The sequence below is a fragment of the Chlorocebus sabaeus genome, chromosome 5 (genome assembly GCF_047675955.1).
Source record: "Chlorocebus sabaeus isolate Y175 chromosome 5, mChlSab1.0.hap1, whole genome shotgun sequence".
Taxonomy (NCBI): Eukaryota; Metazoa; Chordata; class Mammalia; order Primates; family Cercopithecidae; genus Chlorocebus; species Chlorocebus sabaeus.
The window spans coordinates 54289183-54310424 of NC_132908.1; the positions used below are offsets into that span (position 1 = coordinate 54289183).

The following is a 21242-nucleotide window of genomic DNA, read 5'->3' on the forward strand; positions in this document are numbered from 1 at the left end:
ATATTTTTAAAAGTTATTTTTGTAAGCCTAGTGAGCATTGGCCTTTTTCAAAACTCTGGTCTGAAAACCCTTATTTGTCAATACACACTGATACGTGCTTAAAACACTTACCTTACTCTCAATGAGCACTCTGGGGATACAGCATGGCAGTCCTTTGATTTCAAGAAGTTTATTGGTTAGTTGAGGAAACAAAACTACTCAGACAAGATAATTAACCTTCATTTTATCACAGGATGTGATCATGGGATAAAGTACTTCGTCAAGACTAAATGAGGGCCGGGCACGGTGGCTTACGCCTATGATCCCAGCATTTTGGGAGACTGAGGTGGGCAGGTCGCCTAAGGTCAGATGTTCAAGACCAGCCTGACCAACATGGTGAAACCCGGTCCCTGCTAAAAATACAAAAATTAGCCGGGCACAGTGGCATGTGCGTGTAGTCCCACGTACAGGAGGCTGAGGCAGGAATTTACTTGAACCTAGAAAGCAGAGATTGCAGTTAGCTGAGATCTCACTGCACTCCAGCCTGGGCGACAGAGCGAGACTCCGTCTCAAAAAAAAGACTAAATGAGAAGGTGAGGGAGGTGGGTGGTATGGGTAATGAGAGCTGGGGTGTCATGAAAGTCAGACTTCCTGATGAAGGTGGACCCTCCGCTGGGTCATGCCATAAGATTAGGATTTTATTGTGCCCAGAGGAGGAAAAAATGGATTTCTTAGCTAAGGGAACATCACAGGCAGAAGCCCAGAGACAGAGAAGTGTCTGATGAGAGAAGACAGTGTTCAGAGATAGGACACAGACTGAGTAGCCAGCTAGAAAGGGTTCAGGGCCTGAAAAGCCAGGCAGAGGGATTTAGATGGATATGAGAAGAAATAGAATGCTCAATAGGCTTTCCAGCAGCAGGGATGGTGGTTATGTGAGCTTTCCAGAACTTAGGTGGGTACCAGGGAAGTCAGTGGGAATCATCTGATATTCTGGAGCTCCTCTGGTGGCTCCCAATGCAGCAGTAGGGAAAGCATGGCTATGAGAAGGTGTCATGTTCAACAGATAGACCATTCCTTAAAGGGGAACCCATGTGACATGAACTTAAATGTAATTAAAAGAGTTCACTTGTTGCTTTCTCCTGTCTACCATCAGCATTTGTAGAATTCCTTTCAGGAAACAGCTTAAAAACTAAGCTATTAATTGTTAATTTAATTATTTCTAATTTTGGAACTTGGTAGTGATAAGTGGTTCTTTTTAGGGTTCTAAGTAAAAGATCATTTTTAGTTTATAATTCAAGGTTTCTGTTTGGCTTGCATAAATGAATGTGAGAATCAATGTTTTATTTAACAAAGCCCTAATATAAGTTTTATGAAGTAAAATAACATAGTGTATTTAACAGGATACTTTTGAAATTTCCAAATCTATATTAACCTAGTGACTTTAAGAAAAAATTACAAGATTAAGAGAGCCTGTCCGGTTCATTACTGTTACTGTCATTACTAACATTAGCCAAATGGATAATTGAGGACTTGAATGAATGGAACTTTTCTGACCACTCAAAAAAACATCTAGCACATACTGGGCAAGGAAATGAAACTGATAACTTGCCACCTCTGCAGGGGAATGATTTTTTTTTTTTTTTTTTTTTATCTTTTGTTGTTTTTCAGAAGTTACAGTCCCACCCCACAGTCATGCTTTTTGCACTTATCGCACTGGAAAAGTTTGCACAGACAAGTAGGTATAGTGACTTCTTGCACTAATGATCTTCTGTATTGGTTGTTAAAAATTTTATTTTTCTTAGTTACTGGATGAGCCTACACTTTGAACCCCATCAGATGGGCATTACATTCTGTTTTCGTCTGGATAGACACGTTAAAGCCAATGAAGTATAACAGGGACAAAGGCAAGGATTTTCTCACCTAAGAATCGAAACTTGGTAACCATGATTACTCACTTTTTATAGCCAAAAATTTAGTAATGCAATTGCTACTTTCTAGAAAGAAGTGTGGTGGCTCATGCCCATAATCCCAGCACTTTGGGAGGCCAGGGCCAGAGGATCGCTTCAGGCCAGGAGTTCGAGACCAGGGTGGGCAACATAGCAAGACTCAATCTCTACAAAAAATTTTAAAAAATCAGCCAGGCATGGTGGCATGCACCTATGTTCCTAGCTACTTGGGATGCTGAGGCTGGGGGATCACTTGAGCCCAGTAGTTCAAGGTTACAGTGAGCCATAGTTGTGCCACTGTACTCCAGCCTAGGCAACAGAGCGAGACCCTGTGACTAAAAAAAAAGGAAAAGAAAATAGTCAAAGCTCTTTGGCTATGTTATCCCTAGAAAGTTTAATTGAAGTCTAATCTAGTCTCCAATTCTTTAATTGCCTCTTCCCCTTAGCAATACTATTTGCTGAGCAAATCATTCTACTCTTTCATTGTTAATTCAAGGATTATGTCTTTCCAAACAGGTGAAAATAAATTGACCATTTCTGAATCCAGTATTAGTGACCGGCTTGTCACATTGGAGTCCTGGGCTAATGATCCTGATTATCTGAAACGTCAAGTTGGTTTCTGTGCCCAGTGGAGCTTAGACAATCTCTGTAAGTGAGAGTTGTCCTTTATTAAAATGTCTGTTTCCATTTCCAGACTCATTTCTTTCATAGGCTCACTGGTCTTCCTTTTGCAGTGGTAAGTATGAGTCCTTATAAGGACCTCTACTGGCAGATTGGATATATTCTAGCAGAAAAGTATCCTAGAGACCCTTTAGACAAGAATTGTATAGTATGCTTCTAATTCCAGCATTTTCTTGTTCAAAAACCTTTACTGGCACCCAGTTTCCTACTGCATCAAAGCCCTTAATTATATGGCACTGTCTAACCTAGTGAATAGTGTCTAACCTAGGGAATAGTGTCTGGACCTATTCCCCTCACTTGGAATTCCCTCTTTACTCCTCTCCCTTTCCCAACTTTGCTCTTCAAAACCCAAGTCATGTCTTACCTACATCATGAGAACTGTTCCTGATTTTTCTCTTTTCCTCCTCCGAGGGCTGCTGGAACAAAAACTACTATAGGTTGAGTTTCTCTTATAGTTTGAATTTCTCTTATCTGAAATGCTTGGGACCGAAAGTATTTCAGATTTCACATTTTTTCAGATTTTGGAGTATTGGCAGATACCCGGTTAAGCATCCCTAATCAGAAAATCTGAAATCCTCCATTGAGCATTTCCTTTGAGCCTCGTGTCTGCACTCAAAAAGTACTGGATTTTGGAACATTTTGGATTTTCAGATTAAGAGTGATCAACCTGTATACTTCTGTACCCTCACTCCCCCATCCATAGTTAGTACTGTGCTAAAGCACAACTGACATGTAAATCCACCCCCACTGTTACCCCAGTATCGTGGGGAGGAGCTTCCTGCACAGCCTGTGAAGTGCCAGTTAAAAAATAATTCTGAAAGAGTGCAATTAGGATTTTGTTCATGCAAAATGATTCTCTAGGGAATGGAAGCATAAATCTAGCAGTGCTGCCTTTCCTAGCATTTGTTTGATTGATCTTAAAATGGCAATGCTGCAGCAGAGCTCTGGCTATGTCTCCCCACCTATTCTGCCATTTACGAGCACCTCTACTCCTTAACTAGGATAGCACTACCTTATTTATTTGTTTGTTTATTTTTAACGTATGAAAAATCAGTGTGTTTTACCTTCCAGGAGGATTATTTTTAATGGACATATAGTAATACATATTTTTGGAGCATATGAGATATTTTGATACAGTCATACAATGAGTAATTACCACATCAGAGTAAATGGGATATCTGTCCCCTCAAGCATTTATCATTTATTTGTGTTTCAAACATTCCAATTATACTCTTTTGGTTTTTTAAAATTTCTTTGTTTTACACTTTTATTTTCTTTTAGTTATTTTTAAATGTACTATAAATTATTGTTGACTGTAGTCACCCTGTTATGCTGTCAAATACTAGATGTTCTTCATTCTGTCTAGCTATATTCCCATTAACCAACCCCATTTCTCCCCCACCCCGACTACCCTTCCCAGCCTCTGGTAATCATCCTTCTATTTTCTCTTCTCATGAGTTCAGTTGTTAATTTTTAGCTCCCACAAAAATTAGAACGTGCAAAGTTTGTCTTTTTGTGCCTGACTTATTTCACTTAACATCATGTCCGACAGTTCCATCCATGTTATTGTAAATGACAGGATCTCATTCTGTTTTTGTGGCTGAACAGTACACTATTATGTGTATGCGCCACATTTTCTGTATTCATTTGTCTCTCTGTGGACACTTAGGTTGATTGCAAATCTTGGTTATTGTGAGTGCTGCAATAAACATGAGATTGCAGATATTTCTTTGATATACTCATTTCCTTTCTTTTTGCTATATATCTAGCAGCAGAATTGCTGGATCATATGGTAGCTCTGTTTTTAGTTTTTTGAGGAACCTCCATACTGTTCTCCATAGTGGCTGTACTAATTTACATTCCTACCACCAGTATACAAGGGTTACCTTTTCTCCACATCCTCACCAGCATTCACTGTTGCTTGTTTTTTTGGATAAATACTGTTTTTACTGGGGTGAGATGATAGCTCATTGTAGTTTTGATTTGGATTTCTCTGATGATCAATAATGTTGAGTACCTTTTCATATATCTGTTTGCCATTTGTATGTGTTCTTTTGATAAATGTCTATTCAGTTGTTCTGCCCACCTTTTAATCAGATTATTGGATGTTTTCCTGTTGAGTTGTATGACCTTATATATTGTGGTTATTAATTATTTGTCAAATGGATAGTTTGCAAATAGTTTCTCCTATTCTGTGGGATGTCTCTTTACTTCGTTGATCATTTCCTTTGCTGTAAGAAACTTTTTAGCTTAATATGATCCCATTTGTCCATTTTTGCTTTGGTGCCTGTGCTTTTGGGGTATTCAAGAAATCTTTGCCCAGATCAGTGTCCTGGAGAGTTTCCCCAATGTTTTATTTTAGTAGTTTCATAGTTTGAGGTCTTGTAAGTCTTTAATCCACTTTGATTTGATTTTTGTAGACGATGAGAGATAGGGGTCTAGTTTTATTCTTTTGTTTATGGATATGTGGTTTCTCTAGCACCATTTATTGAAGACACTGTCCTTTCCCCCAATGTATGTTCTTGGCACCTTTGTTGAAAATGAGTTCACTGTAGATGTATGGATTTATTTCTGGATTCTCTGTTCTATTCCATTGGTCCATGTGTCTGTTTTTATGCCAGTACCATGCAGTTTGGGTTCCTGCAACTCCGTAGTATAATTTGAAGTCAAGTAATGTGATTTCTCCAGTTTTGTTTTTTTGCTCAGGGCCAGGTTTTTTGCTATTCCGGGTCTATTGTAGTTAGGATAAATTTTAGGATTATTTTTTCTATTTCTGTGAAGAATGTCATTGGTATTTTGATAGGGATTGCATGGAATCTGTAGATTGCTTTAAGTAGTGTAGACATTTTAACAATATTGAGTCTTCCAATCCATGAACATGGTGTATCTTTTTGTGCTCTTCAATTTCTTGCGTTAGTGTTTTGTAGTTTTCATTGTAGAGATCTTTCATTTCTTTGATTAAGTTTATTCCTAGGTATCTTATTTTATTTATAGGTGTTGTAAGTACAATTACTTTCTTGATTTCTTCTTCAGATTGTTTGCCATTGGCATATAGAAATGCTATTGATTTTTGTATGTTAATTTTATATCCTGCAACTTTACTGAATTTGCTTTTTAGTTCTAATAGCTTATTGGCAGATTTTTTTAGGTTTTCCTAAATATAAGATCATATTAGCCACAAACACAGATAATTTGACTTCTTCCTTTCCATTTTGGACGCCCTTTCTTTCTCTTGTCTGATTGCTGTAGCTGGCACTAGCTTCTTCTTTTCCCCACAGCTACCTGCCTTAGAAACATGAACACTCTTTCTTTTGCAGTTTTAAAAGAAGGTAGACAGCTGACCTATGAGAAAGTGAACTTGAGTAGCATTAGGGCCATGCTGAATAGCAATGATGTCAGCGAGTACCTGAAGATCTCACCTCATGGCTTAGAGGTAGGTAATGCTTCTACAGTTAGACCCTTTGGGGGATGAGAGGGTAATTATTTTAATCGTTGCATAGCCAGTTGTCTTAGGGCTGGTGCTTCCCTCTCTCCCTGTATTTTGGAAATGTTGCTGACTTCATGGGGAAGTCTTGATGAAAGATCTGCTTATGAACAGAAGGTACCATAAGGCACTAAATGTGTCAGGATTAAAGAACTGTTTGAAGAATGGCTGCAAACAATTCTTTGATTCTGTATGTTGCCAAATGCCTTATATAGTTTGATTTTGTACTTTTTGTCACTGAGGATGGATGGAGGAAACAGTCCACCAGAAGCTTTAATAAGGAAAAATACACTCAGCCTTCCCAGTAGTCAGTTATCTTTGGTGGTCTTCAGGCCCTCATGGTTGATTGTCACATTTTTTGGTTTTGCCAGGCTCGCTGTGATGCCTCCTCTTTTGAAAGTGTGCGTTGCACCTTTTGTGTGGATGCTGGGGTATGGTACTATGAAGTAACAGTGGTCACTTCTGGTGTCATGCAAATTGGCTGGGCCACTCGAGACAGCAAATTCCTCAATCATGTAAGTACCCTAGAGAACTGTGAAAATGGGGGCAGTGACAGTTTGCTTTTTCCCCCTAGTTGGTGGGTGGAAAATACTTAGACATACTTATTTTTCAAATAGATTTGCTCAATAATCTTTTCTTGGGCAGAGCCACACGGTACCAGATCCCTAACAATGATCTACTAAACTGATAGAAAAACAGGAAAACACAAGTGAAATTGCCCCTCAGCCTTTTCTTTTTCTTGAATCTTAAGTTCACACTAATTTTTCACCTAGAGGCTGGATGTGTCCTTTGTCTTTGTAGGCTCTGCTTCTGCCCCAGCCACATATTTGGCTCATTTCTTATACAGGAAGTAGTGCTGATTATTACCTTGAGTTTAAGCTCTAAGAGCTTTGTAGGGGTTCTCTTCCTTTCAAGAAATAGAGTGTTGGCTTGACTTCTTTCACTTGACTTTTACCTAGTAATTAGTTGGCACATTTTTCTCAATATTTAGTTATTTATCTTTTGTTATAGAAAGCTGTAATATAAAGGGGAAAATTAAATCCTAGCGTAAGTAGCATTGAAGGTGTTGGAGTTCCTCCCTTTCCTACAGATGTATGATTTCTTGCCACTTTATACCCTTCTAACACCCAGGCCAATTGGCTTTCTTCTGTTGATCAAATTATAAGCTGTTTGGAATTAATCCAGTTTTGATCAGGAATATTTTGTTTTCATATGATTTCTACCGTTTGAGGTGGGAGAAGCCCCTTGAATTATTTTGTTAATCTAAATAATAGTCCCCCATCCAATATGTAAGATCCTGGAATGGGTTTTAGAAGTGATCCAACAAAATCAAATTAAACTTGCCGGCCATAAGCATGGTGAAGTTTTCTGGTTTTTTGCTTTGCTTTTAGAGACAGGTCTCACTGTGTTGCTTAGGCTGGCCTCGAACTCCTGGGCTCAAGCCATCCTCTTACCTCAGCCTCCCGAATAGCTGGGACTACAGGAACATCCCATGGTGAGCTACTTATAAGCATAGTTTTTAAAGGCCTATTTCAGCAAGGCTGTATTTCACCCTGGAATTGTTGATGGTGTATTATTAAAACTCCTAGGCTGGAGAGAGACAAATTGGAGGAAAAGGGCCAGTGGAGAGGTCAAGTCTGGACTCTTGTCTGGGGTGGAGAACTAGACCCCAGTCTGCCAATCATCTGATTCCCACAATAGCTTTTACTGTTAGAATTTCCATTTCACAGATGAGAAAACTGAGACAGAGTAGGAAGAAACTCATACCAGAATTCAGTGGCCTTCCTATTCTACAGCAGTTGTTTTTTTCTGTATTCAAAAATGGGGAAAATCTCAGAGAATTAGCCAATTTCCTCATTTGGAAATGAAAAATTGTTCTAGAACTAGAAGTAATATAGGGGATTCTTCCACGGAGGAAGCTTCAATATAAAATTTGTTTCTTCTGATTTGGCAGCAAACACACTACAGATCTAGATCTGACACCGAATGTTACAAATGTGTTTTTTTAATGACCAGTGAAGCTGGATCTTTTCATTTGCTTGATGAAACTATAATTTTTGCCATGTAGTTGCAGACCTTTGGCTTCTCAAGTTAAAGACTTAAATACTGTTTTTTTATCCTGCAGATCACTTGACAGGCTATTGGTTTCTTTAAAAGCAAACATTCTTCCCTGATCCAAGCATTAGTTGATTCCCTTTTAGAAACTGATAAAGTCTGATATGATATCTTTTCCCAAATACAGGATTTTAATGATGTTGCCATATTTAAAACTTTGCTTCAAATGTACATTGTTCTGGTGATTCTGAATCTTTTTGCCTATTCAGACAGAGTGTGATTCTATGGAGTAAGTCATCCCTAGGATACATCCAGTTTCAAAAGATTCCAAGTGTCTCCATAGTGCCTCTTACTTGAACTCTTGCTGCTTAGGTTTTCATTTTAAAAGGCTGGCCACTGGGCTCAATTTTAAGTCATTAAAATAAGCTTAAGGATAGTTCTGTTCAGATAATCTACAAAACAGTTTTTCTTGTTGTATTGTATATTTTTATGGAGGCTTAGGAGGAGCAACTCTCCAAGGGTGTACTCTGATTTATCTAAAATATCTTTTGCCTTTTGGCCGGGCACGGTGGCCCACACTTGTAATCCCAGCACTTCGGGAGGCTGAGGTGGGTGGATCACTTAAGGTCAGGAGTTTGGTCAACATGGTGAAACCCCGTCTCTACTGAAAATACAAAAATTAGCTGAGTGTGGTGGCGAGCACCTGTAATCCCACCTACTCGAGAGGCTGAGGCAGGAGAATTGCTGGAACATGGGAAGCGGCAGTTGCAGTGAGCCCGGATTGCACCACTGCACTCTAGCCTGGGCAATAGAGTGAGATTCTGTCTCATAAATAAATAAATAAATAAATAAATAAATAAATAATTTTTGCCTTTTCATGAGCGTCTGTCATGTGATAGATCTTCCACATATTCATCTTTAATCTTTTTGAGAGTTTGGAAAGATATTATTCTGCCATTTAAAGATGAGGAAAATCAAGTTCAGAGAAATTAAGAAACTTGTCCAAAGCCATCTAGTCTCTAGCTGCTAGAGATTTCAAACCCTGGTCAGGATAGCCCATGCTCCTTCCCCTGTTGAAGCATCCTGCCTTGGAGAAAATGACTCTGGCTATCTCAGACAGAAAAGGAATGACTTAGAAGCCTTTCCAGGGCCTCCAGATTATGGAGAAGTTTGGGAACTAGACAGGCTCCAAGGCAATGTCAGGGCCAAGAAACAGGAAGTACAACAGCCAGTGTTTTAGGGGAATGATCTAGCCAGCATGTAGCCACCATTGCTGCTAGAAATCAATCCTAACTATCCCTCTGTGTGGGGTCACTTGCACCATACTGAGTGTTTGATGGGAAGGTCCAGCTGGCCAAGGCTACGTCATATCTTTACCTTTCCACTTCCAAAAGAGGCGGCAGAACACTGTCTTCATACATTTCCCATAACAGGAAGCAGTTGGGATGCTCTACAGCAGGGAAAAGACAGTGTCCACCACATGGGACTATTCCCTGAATGACAAGCTGTGGATAAACTTTCTTTTGTTTGTATTTGGTAATGTTTCCATTGCTAAAATGTGCATGACCAAAAAACAGTTCAAAATAAATACCAAGCTAGCCACTCTATTCTCTCATTTATCTGTCCTAGCCAATGGAAACCAAAATTAATCCTGCTGGGAACATTTTGAGCTGCGAGAAGTTGTAGAACATCTAGATTATTCTCTGAGATGTAAGCTCAAGAGATTTTTAAAGTGCATCTCAGCTAGGCAGAGGCATTTTCTCCTTAAATCTGTAGATACTGCTCTGTAGTTAAAGTTATTAGAGTTCCTTCTTTGTGCTACAGTGCCACTCTGTTGTGGAACTTATCCAGTCATCAAAGACACTGCATGGTAAAGAATGTGTAATGAATTTGTTCTTTACCAACTCATCGTGGCTAGCTTCTAGGAATTTCTTTCAAGTGTTCTGTCAAGGACTTACCAGGACATTAAAAGGTGAAGATAGAAAAGAATTGCTTGCCTTTTACCTATGCCCCAATGCCTACATGTTAGTGGTTTTTAAGTTTTTTACTTACTGACTTGTTCAGCCTTTGAAAGGGATGGCAAGGCATTCTTTCCAGCAAGTGGTGAATTTGTTTTCTTTTGTTTTGAGACAGAGTCTCACTCTGTCACCCAGGCCAGGGTGCGGTGTCATGTGGTCTCTGCTCACTGCAACCTCCGCCTCCCAGGTCCAGGCAATTCTTGTGCCTCAGCCATCAGAGTAACAGGGATTATAGGTGTGCACCACCACACCTGGATGATTTTTGTATTTTTAGTAGAGACAGGGTTTTGCCATGTTGGCCAGGCTGGTCTCAAACGCCTGGCCTCAAGTGATCCGCCTCCCAAAGTGCTGAGATTACAGGCATGAGCCAGCGCTCCTGGCAGCCTTGGGTGGTGAATTTCCAAGGCAATTAGATGCAAGCTCATTTAACTCTTGAATAGTCTGAATAGTGAATATCAGTAGCTATTTCAGGAGAGTCCCTTTGGAGAGCATTCATCTAAATTCAGTATGTTGTAATCCAAAAATTTAGTACAAAATCGTTGCGTTCGAACTTTTTTTCCAATCTGTCTCCTCACTGTATTGTTTGCCCCGTAGAAGAAACAGGCCATCAGGACCTGATCTTACCTGGATTTGGCCATTTTCAATTTCTTTCTCTAGTAAAACTTTTCACCATTGTTCCTTAAAGATAGCAGTTGTCTGATTTGCTTGCTGCTTCTATTTTTTATAAGCACTCAAAATAATTTCTTAAGATCTCAGCCACCCTTTTATTTTAACAGTTCTGTGAAATAATTGAAAGGCAGTAAGTAAGAAAAAGAAGAAACTGCCAGGTACGGTGGCTCACGCCTGTAATCCCAGCACTTTGGGAGGCCAAGGCGGGCAGATCACCTGAGGTCTGGAGTTCAAGACCAGCCTGACCAACATGGAGAAACCCCATCTCTACTAAAAATATAAAAGTAGCTGGGCATGGTGGCTCATGCCTGTAATCCCAGCTACTCAGGAGGCTGAGGCAGGAGAATTGCTTGAACCCGGGAGTCAGAGGTTGCGGTGAGCCAAGATCACCCCATTATACTCCAGCCTGGGCAACGAGTGAAACTCCATCTCAAAGGAAAAAGAAGAAGAAACTGCCAGGGACCTGTACAATCCTCAAATCAAGCTGATCTCAGAATAGCTTTTATCTGAGTGTCCACTATAACCTTTCTCGTCTCCAGTTTTGAAATCTCTGAATATTTGGGTATTTTGAAGTCTGCTACATGCAAGAAAGGCATTTGCCTGATCTGATCTTGTTACTGGAAAGGGTCTGGATCCACATCCCAAGAGAGGGTTTTTGGACCTTGCACGAGGAAGAATTTGGGGCGAGACTATAGAATAAAGTGAAAAGTTTATTAAAGAAACAGAAGAATGGCTACTTACTCTATAGGCAGAGCAGCGGCATGGGCTGCTCAACTGAGTGGACTTAGGTTATTTCTCAATTATATGCTAAAAAGGGGTAGATTATTCATGAGTTTTCTGGGAAGGAGCAGGCAATTCCCAGAACCAAGGGTTCCTTTTTAGACTATATAGAGTAACTTCCAAACTGCCATGACATTTGTAAACTGTCATGGCACCTGTTAGAGTGTCTTTTAGCATGCTAATGCATTATAATTAGCATATCATGAACAGTGAGGATGACCAGAGGTCACTTTTGTTGCCATCTTGGTTTTGGTGGGTTTTGGCCAGCTTCTGGCTGGCTTGTCGCATCCTGTTTTATCAGCAGGGTCTTTGTGACCTGTATCTTGTGCTGACCTCCTGTCTCATCCTGTGACTAAGAATGCCTGACCTCTTGGGAATGCAGCCCAGCAGCCCAGCAAGTCTAAGCCACATTTTACCCTGCCCCTATTCAAGATGGAGTCTCTCTGGTTTGAATTCCTCTGACAATCTGGAACTCATATACAAGTGTACTGATCTTGGAATCAGAAGAATTTAGGTTCAAACCTGGCTCTCTTTCTTGGGCAAGTAATACATGCTTGGGCAAGCTGGGTGACCTCTCTGAGCATTTATTTCCCCTTATAATGGAGTCTGATGCCACCAGCCTCATGGTAGTTAGTGAGAATTAAATGAACTAACAAATGTGAAAGTGCCTGAACAAAGGAGGTACTGGGCAAATATTTGTTGGTGAAGTCATTATTCACTTGGGACCAGCCCTCTAAGTCATAATTTTAGTATTTTCCAAAAACCATGAGCTCTCTCTTCATCCAGAAAGCTTAGAATCCCAGCCACTAGGTCAGTGGTTGTAAAAAACACACCCTCTCTTCCCAGGTCACAGCAGGCAGACTTGCTAATCTTCTGGGCCTTGTCTCCCTCCAGGAAGGCTATGGCATTGGGGATGATGAATACTCTTGTGCGTATGATGGCTGCCGGCAGCTGATTTGGTACAATGCCAGAAGTAAGCCTCACATACACCCATGCTGGAAAGAAGGTATTCATTCCCTCCATTATAAATTTATCAAGTGGGTTAAGACATATGGTTATTATGAGGCATTTATTACATTAAGCCTTAAAATGTCTCAGAAGAAGATCAAATGTGAAAAGGGATATTAACTTTTGTGTCACTGCCAAAGATATAAATGGTACTCCTCCGATAAATTTACCTCTGGTGGAGTCCTTCCTGTAGCAAAAACATTTCAGAAAATAAATTTTTTACATTCATCAGAAAATTATACTGTTAAGATTAGTAAGAATTCTATTTTCCTCTTTGGATCTATTTTGAATTAAAACAGCCATGCCAATATCAGGGACACTGGAATTGTAATGCCACTAAAATGAGGATTTTTCAGGGACAAGATGGCTATGGAACAGGTCCTATCCAGTGACCACGCTCTAAGGAAGTAGGGTCATATGGTAAAAGATACAACCTCTGGAAGGATTGGAGCCCTAGCATCAGAGATAGAGGATATAACCCAGCTATTCCTCCAAGCATCCCTCTCTCATTTTGCTACCCCAGTCAGCATTATGAATATAAACTGAATTTTTAGGCATGCTAATAAAGCAGAAATTTAGGCTGAGGCAGGTGGATTGCTTGAAGTCAGGAGTTCAAGACCAGCCTGGCCAACATGGTGAAACCTCATCTCTACTAAAATACAAAAATTAGCCAGGTGTAGTGGCACCTACCTGTGGTCCCAGTTACTTGGGAGGCTGAGGCAGGAGAATCACTTGAACCCAGGAGGCAGAGGTTGCAATGAGCCAAGATTGCGCTACTGCACTCCAGCCTGGTCAACAGAGTGAGACTCTATCTCAAAAAAAAAAAAAAAAAAAAAAAGGGAAAGAAAGCAGGAATTTGCCCACCCCCGTGTGGAAACAGCTCCACTTGATTAAATTGATATGTGGGAAAAAAAAAGTCAGAAAAGCCAACAGGAACACTCATTTTAATGACTTGCAGGTTCTTGAAGGAATGTAAAACTTCTTCATTTAATTAAGCGTATGATAAAGGCACTAGCTTGTTTTTTAATAAGAATTTTTAAAGGATTATTCGAGTAATATGTTTATTATAAAAATGTGAAAAATAGAAAAAGAACAAAATGAATAAACTAAAAATCCCCTGTAATTTCTCCAGAGTTTTTTTAAAATGCTTAAATTTTATATATATATATGTATATATATTTGTGTTGTTGTTATGCTTAATACCTTGAACAGCTTTCCAGGTTATTAAATAACATTACTTTTTATTGTTGTTTTTGGGACAGGGTCTCACCTATCGATAGCCCAGGCTTGAGTGCAGTGGTGTGATCACAGCTCATACAGCCTTGACCTCCCAGGCACAATCCATCCTCCCACCTCAGCCTGTCCAGTAGCTGGGACTACAGGGACACACCACCACGCCTGGCTAATTTTTGTATTTTTTTGGTAGAGATAGGGTTTTACCATGTTGCCCAGGCTAGCCTCAAACTTCTGGGCTCAAGTGATCCACCCAACTCTGGCCTCCCAAAGTGTCGGGATTACAGGCCTGAGCCACCATGGCCCAGACAATAACATTACTTTTAATGGCTTCTCAATATTCCATTATATAGTTGTACTGTGATATACTAATTAATGCCTCATTGTTGGACATTGACCTTTTTGCCTTTTGAAATTATCATTATAGACCATTCCGGATATTCTCAAGACAAAACCCTTAGAAGTGAAACTTCTCTGGCAAGGGGGATATAGAATTTTAAAACTTTTGCTGTATATTGCCCGATTTTCCTCCACCAGCATTGAGTGTCCATTTTTCTTGTCATTGCTGTGTAATTTCATTTGTTTATCTTTGACAAACAAATTTGTTTATCTCATCTTTCAAAACCAAAATTGGACCAGATGTGGTGACTTATACCTTTAATCCCAGCAGTTTTGGAGGTCGAAGTGTGAGGATCCTTTGAGAGGATCACTTGGGGCCAGGAGTTTGAGATTAGCCTGGGCAACATAATGAGACCCTCCGTCTGTAAAAAAATTTTAAAAATTTGCCAGGTGTGGTGGCACGTGCCTGTAGTCCTAGTTACTCAGGAGGCTGAAGCAGGAGGATCACTTGAGCCCAGGAGTTTGAGGCTGCAGTGAGTGAGCTAGGATTGTACCACTGCACTCCAGCCTGGGTAATGGAGCAAGACCCTGTCTTAACAACAAAAACAACAAAACCAAAAACTGAAACCTTAAGAGTTTTACTTTATTTGATAAGTGAAGATAAATGCTTTTTTTTTTTTTTTTTCTTTTTTTTGAGACAGAGTCTCACTGTGTCACCCAGGCTGGAGCGCAGTGGTGCAATCTCAGCTCCCTGCAACCTCCACGTACAGGGTTCAAGCGATTTTCCTACCTCAGCCTTCCAAGTATTACAGGCACCCGCCATAACACCCGGGTTATTTTTGTTTTTTTAGTAGAGATGGGGTTTCACTATGTTGGCTGGACTGGTCTCAAACTGACCTCAGATGATCTGCCCGCCTTGGCCTCCCAAAGTGCTGGGATTACAGGCATGAACCACCACGCCCTGTCTTTTTTTTTTTTTTTTTTTTTTTTGAGACAGTCTTGCCCTGTTGCCCAGGCTGGAGTGCTATGGCATTGTGTCAGCTCACTGCAACCTCCACCTCCCGAATTCAAGCGATTCTCCTGCTTCAGCCTCCCAACTAGCTGGGATTACAAGTGCCCACCACCATACCCAGCTAATGTTTGTATTTTTAGTGGAGACAGGGTTTCACCATGTTGGCCAGGCTGGTCTTCAAACTCCTGACCTCAAGTGATCTGCCCACCTCGGCCTCCCAAAGTGCTGGGATTACAGGCGAGAGCCACCTCACCCAGCCTGCCTTGCCTTTTTTTTAAAGAAAGGCATATTTTGGGGGTAGTTATCTAGGGAGTTATAAATCTCACCAGAAAGGCAAGTAAGCACATGATTTTGATCTTACCATATTGCATTGAGCCCAAAATGCATATTTTTCCCCACATTTTAACATCTTTGAAATTGGGATGCATTTTAAGATTGGCTTGTCATAATTTAATTGGCAGTATTTTTTTCTTATTGTTACATTAAAATATTGGTGGGTAGGGGTCAGATCAGTTACAGAAGAAACAAAAATGACCATGTTGAATGCATAGCTAAAGATGCAGACTTAATACAGTGCCACTGAAACACTTGAGATGCTTATCAGAGAATCCTGGTAGTACACATCATTATCCTAACAGTGTTTCACTTTATCCTCTAGGAGATACAGTAGGATTTCTGTTAGACTTGAATGAAAAGCAAATGATCTTCTTTTTAAATGGCAACCAGCTGCCTCCTGAAAAGCAAGTCTTTTCATCTACTGTGTAAGTAGCTCTTCTCAGTCAAAAATTTGAGTAGATGCATGGAATGCCCTTTTCTCTAGGAAAAAAAAAGTCTTTGTCCATTTATGCACGTAATTGTGATGAGAAATTTATTAATTTCAAGTGATTGGGAACCCATTTGATCAGACCTAAAACTATCCCGAAGTTTGATACAGGAAGATAAGGCACAATATTCTCTGGTCACAGACCTATGTGGGTTATAAACACAATCTGTCACTCTTCCTTTCTGCCAGGGTAGGACTGACTCACCCTGCCTTTCTGAAAACTGTTCTATCTATTAACTCTATTTTGATTGTTATTAATTCTATTGGCCTCTGTACTCGTTTTATTTTTAGATCTGGATTTTTTGCTGCAGCTAGTTTCATGTCATATCAACAATGTGAGTTCAATTTTGGAGCAAAACCATTCAAATACCCACCATCTATGAAATTTAGCACTTTTAATGACTACGCCTTTCTAACAGCTGAAGAAAAAATCATTTTGCCAAGGTAAGGGATCTGCCCAGGCTATCTCCAGACTTTCACATGAATCTTAGGAGAAATTAAACAATTTATAATCAAGTTTAAAAGAACATAACCAATACATTTTGAATTAAATTACAATACCTGAGTAAAAGGATGACTTTTCAGGAAATATAAATTACTAAGATAGATCCCAGAAGAGATATACACAAACCAATTATTGCGTATATCTTGTCCCCAGAAAGCACCAGACCCAGGTGATTTCACAGGGGATCTCTACCAAATCTTTAGGTAACAGATAACCTTATTGTTATTTAAAATGTTACTAAACCCAGAAAGAAGGAACACTTTCAAATTTTTTTTGTAAGATAAATAAGATTGGTATAAAAATCAGAAAAATATGGCACACGTACACACAAAGAAGCTGCAAACTAACTTCACTTGAATGTCAGTGTCAAAATCCTAAATATTAGGAAATCTAGTGCACCTTTTTAACAGACTCGGCTTTATTGAAACAGACTTTTTATATGGTTTTAGCTGTGTGGCAAAGATGACAACACTGTTCCACAACCATCAGTGAATACCATCTTGCATAAAATTTCACAACTCTTATTTGACAAAAACTGTGTTTGGCATTAATTTATCAGATGAATGCCTGCTTTGCTTCCTTGTGAGATGAATGTAGTCTATTCCTTAGGCTGGGGAAAGACTCCAGCTGCTTCCTGGTAATTACTTCAAGTTGAAGCTTGTTTCACAATGTGAGCTAAAGTTTATCATTTTAAACAGAGCAGCTGCCTGTTTAAAGGGTATTCCTGTTACTAATACCACATGTCTTAGTAAGAGAGTCTCTCTCAACAGGCAAGGCCAGCATACTGGCCATGACATAGCTAATGTTGGACTGTTATGCCCCGAAGGTATCTGTAGCATAATCCTAGCTCTTGTTTTGGCTCAAAAAGCAGATCTGCAAGCAGTGCTCTGGGCTGTGCTTCACCTTGGACTCACTGTCTCAGTGTTTCAATAGTTTCCAGATGAACTAGAAAATGGCATGATGATGGTAGCATTGTCTGTAGCAGCAGAGCCTCGGTAATAGCCCAAGAACATAAGGGTTGCGTATGTTCCTGCTCAGGGTTCTGAGGTTAATTCCTAAAACTTTTCATTCAGCCTCATCCTTGGTGCCTGACAGAGATTCTGAACTTTAAATTCCTATTGGCCAAAGTCTGAGGGGACATCTCTCCCTTATCTATCATACCCCATTCTTTTTCATCTAGCCTGCCTTTTCCTTGGATGAGGCCCACAAATAAGTCTTCTCACATATACCCTGAAAGGGACAATTGATCCATCTAAGTTCCCCTGGGGACTGGCCATAGTTAAAATGCTTCAGCATTTAGTTAACTGCTCCTACAGAATCAAACCTTCCAAAACTCAGATGGCAATGGGCATCAACTGTCAGAAAGTCTCATTTTATGGACAGCTTATACATACTCTCTTGGTAACCATGTATATAAATTTGGGACTCAAAGTTCATCTTGTCTTGAATAAGAACAGCTGAATTTCAAGCTAGGTCCATCCTGTGCTGTCTTTAGACTGTTTTCTCTGATAGTGACAAGAAGATAGAGTTGCCAAGAGCCTAATTGAGTGGCCACCTTAGTGCCAACCTCCTTCTTGCACCTTGCTGCCCTTAACATTCCAGTTGTGCTTACTTATAAATTGTGGCATTAAATATGAACTTAAGACCATTTTCTGTACCATTAATATTTTCATCCTGTGTTCCAAAAATGTATATTCAGTGATACTTTATATTCATTGGAATATTACTCCTTTCTGGCATCAGGGTAGGAGATCATGGCCCTGTTACTACCAACTGGGATTTTATAAATTGTTCTATGTTGTATATACTCTCTGTTTCTAATTGTTCTTCCATTCATTCTTTTTTTCTTTAACCTTTTTATTATGGAAAATTTCAAATACATAGGAAAAAATAATAGTACGGTGAAGCACCACATACCCACTCTCAGCTACAAGTCACCCACTCACAGCCACTGCTTCTCCTACAGTCTCCTCTCATGTCTGTTTTTTTATTTTTATTTTTATTTTTTTGAGACACGGTCTCATTCTGTTGCCCAGGAGTGTGGTGGCACGATCTCAGGTCATTGCAACCTCCATCTCCCAGGCTTAAGCGATCCTCCCACCTCAGCCTCCTGAGTAGCTGTGACTACAGGCATGCCAACACACCTGGCTAATTTTTGTATTATTTGTAGAGACTGGGTTTCGCCATGTTGCCCAGGCTGGTCTCGAACTCTTGGGTTCAAGCCATCTGCCTGCCTCGGCCTCCTAAAGTGCTGGGATTATAGGCGTGAGCCACTGTGCCCGGCCCCTCATCTGTTAATAACTACTTTATCATCCCTGTTTCCCTGGCCATAACCGTAGCCTGGGAGATGGAGGTTGCAGTGACCTGAGATTGTGCCACCACACTCCTGGGCAACAGAGTGAGACCCTGTTTCAAAAACAAAAACAAAAATAAAAATAAAAAAACAGATGAGAGAAGACTGTAGAAGACCTTACTTTCTGCTATACCCACATTCAATCCCTCAGCAAATCCGGAAGGCTGTGCCTTCAGAATATATCCCAAATCCAACTACTCATCACCCTCACTGCTGCTACCATGGTCCAAGCCTCCACCATTTCCTACCTGTATTATTTTTGTCTTGCCTTCGACCTTGTTCCTCCCCAGAACCCTTTCAGTCTATCCAGCACAGCCTCCAGAATGATTTGTTACAGCGTAAGTCAGATCGCACACTTCTCTGCTCAGAAGACACCAGTGGGTGGCTTCCTATTCACTGAAGGGAAGAGCCAAAACCTTTCCGGTGACCTCCCAGGCCCTGTACAATTTGTCCTCTCCCTTCCCCATGTTACTTTTCTGACCTCTTTCCTACCCTCTCCCATTTTCTCATGCTCCTTCAGTCACCCTGGCCTCCTTGCTGCTCCTGAAACACACCAGGCCTATGATAGCTTTAGGGCACTTGCTGTACCTGCTACCCAAAATGGTTTCTCCAAACAACCACAGAACTCACTTCCTCACTCCCTTTACCTCTTTACTTAAGTATTACTTTAGTGAGACCTTTTCCTGGCCACCGTATTTAAAATTGTTTTAATAACTCCCCACCTCTGATGTGTACACTCCTTGTCCTTCCCATTTTCTCTTTCTTCATAGTATTTATCAACATTTAACACTGTATTTTACTTATCTTGTTTATTTCTGTCTTCCCCCACTGGAGCATAAGCTCTCCAAAGGCAGGGATACTTTTTTAGTCCTCTGTTCACTGCTGAATCTCTAGGGCTTGGAACAGTGCCTGGCACACAGTAAGCCCATAAGTGAACTGAATAAATGCTTCATACTTCTGTTGCCTATCTATTAGGGCTGTACCTTTAGCAGAACAGTTTTGCCTGTCTGCTTCCATTCCACGCTGAGTGAAAGTATAATGGAAGGGTTCTAACTTGAGGTATTTGGACTTGCAGGGAGTCTAAAATGGACTGTTATAAACCCCTTGAAATTGTATAAAAACTTGTATATGTGTATTTTTCTTGAGAAAGGCTCTATGCTTGTCAGCTGGCTCTCACATATGTGATTTAAAAGGTTGAAATTTGCTGGTAACATAAAAAGAGCACTGGACTTAGAACTAAAGAATTTGAATTTGATTCCTGACTGCATACTTTATATAAGTCACTTCCTTGAACTTTGTCTATAAAATGGAAATGGTTATACCTCCTTCATTCCCTACTTTAGAAAATGATTATAGGATTGAAAGGAGATAGCATGTATGAAAACCTTACTGAACAAAATTCAAGGAATATATCTCACAGGTGCAGAGCATTTTCAAAGCATTTCATATGCATCACTGCTAATAGGCCCCCTGTTGACAAAATGCATTTCAAATTGCTTTTTCTACTCAGGCACAGACGTCTTGCTCTGTTGAAGCAAGTCAGTATCCGAGAAAACTGCTGTTCCCTTTGTTGTGATGAGGTAGCAGATACACAATTGAAGCCATGTGGACACAGGTAAGAGGATTTGTTTGGTTGTTTCCTCTTTTGTACATTAGGCAAAGTTACATTCTGTTCTTGAATTGCTAGTTCCATAGCTGGGTGAGGGCAGGTTTTTTTGAGATGGAGTCTTGCTCTGTCATCCATGCTGGAGTACAGTGGCACGATCTCAGCTCACTGCAACCTCTGCCTCCCGGGCTCATGGAATTCTCCTGCCTCAGCCTCCCAGGTAGCTTGGATTACAGGCGCATGCCACCAGGCCCAGTTAATTTTTGTATTTTTAGTAGAGCCGGGGTTTCACCATGTTGGCCAGGCTGGTCTCGAACTCCTGACCTAAAGTGATCCACCTGCCTCGGCCTCCCAAAAGTGCTGGGATTACAGGCATGAGTCACCACACCCGGCCTACAATATAGAAATATTTAATATAATTACTCAAATAGGCCAGAGGCAGGAGGGGCAGTTGTCACTTTCTTCAAGAATGCTGAGAAAGCATTTGTTAAAATTCGATATCCATTCCTAATGGATGAAATATTACAAAACAGAAATGAATGGAGGGACGAAAACAATATAAAAGAGGAATGGATGGATACTTCCGTAACAATATAAAAAACACATCTATTTCAGCCAAATGCTAGCATCTTTTAATTTTTTTATTTTTATTTTTTATTTATTTTTATTTTTATTTTTTGAAATGGAGTCTTGCTCTGTCGCCCAGACTTGAGTGCAGTGGCGCAGTCTCTGCTCACTGCAACCTTCACCT

At 40.2% G+C, this 21242-nt stretch overlaps 1 protein-coding gene across 4 annotated transcripts in view; it reads left to right on the forward strand.

Annotated features, from left to right (window-relative positions):
* Positions 1–21242, forward strand: part of RSPRY1 (ring finger and SPRY domain containing 1) — a 49780-nt gene that overhangs the window by 25881 nt on the left and 2657 nt on the right. For all 4 annotated transcript variants that reach the window (XM_007993427.3, XM_007993426.3, XM_007993428.3 and 1 more), the window contains 8 exons: positions 1648–1714; positions 2442–2573; positions 5924–6039; positions 6462–6605; positions 12507–12618; positions 15863–15965; positions 16319–16471; positions 20396–20500. In XM_007993427.3, the coding sequence (XP_007991618.1) occupies positions 1648–1714; positions 2442–2573; positions 5924–6039; positions 6462–6605; positions 12507–12618; positions 15863–15965; positions 16319–16471; positions 20396–20500 (932 nt within the window). The remainder of the gene's footprint in view (positions 1–1647; positions 1715–2441; positions 2574–5923; positions 6040–6461; positions 6606–12506; positions 12619–15862; positions 15966–16318; positions 16472–20395; positions 20501–21242) is intronic.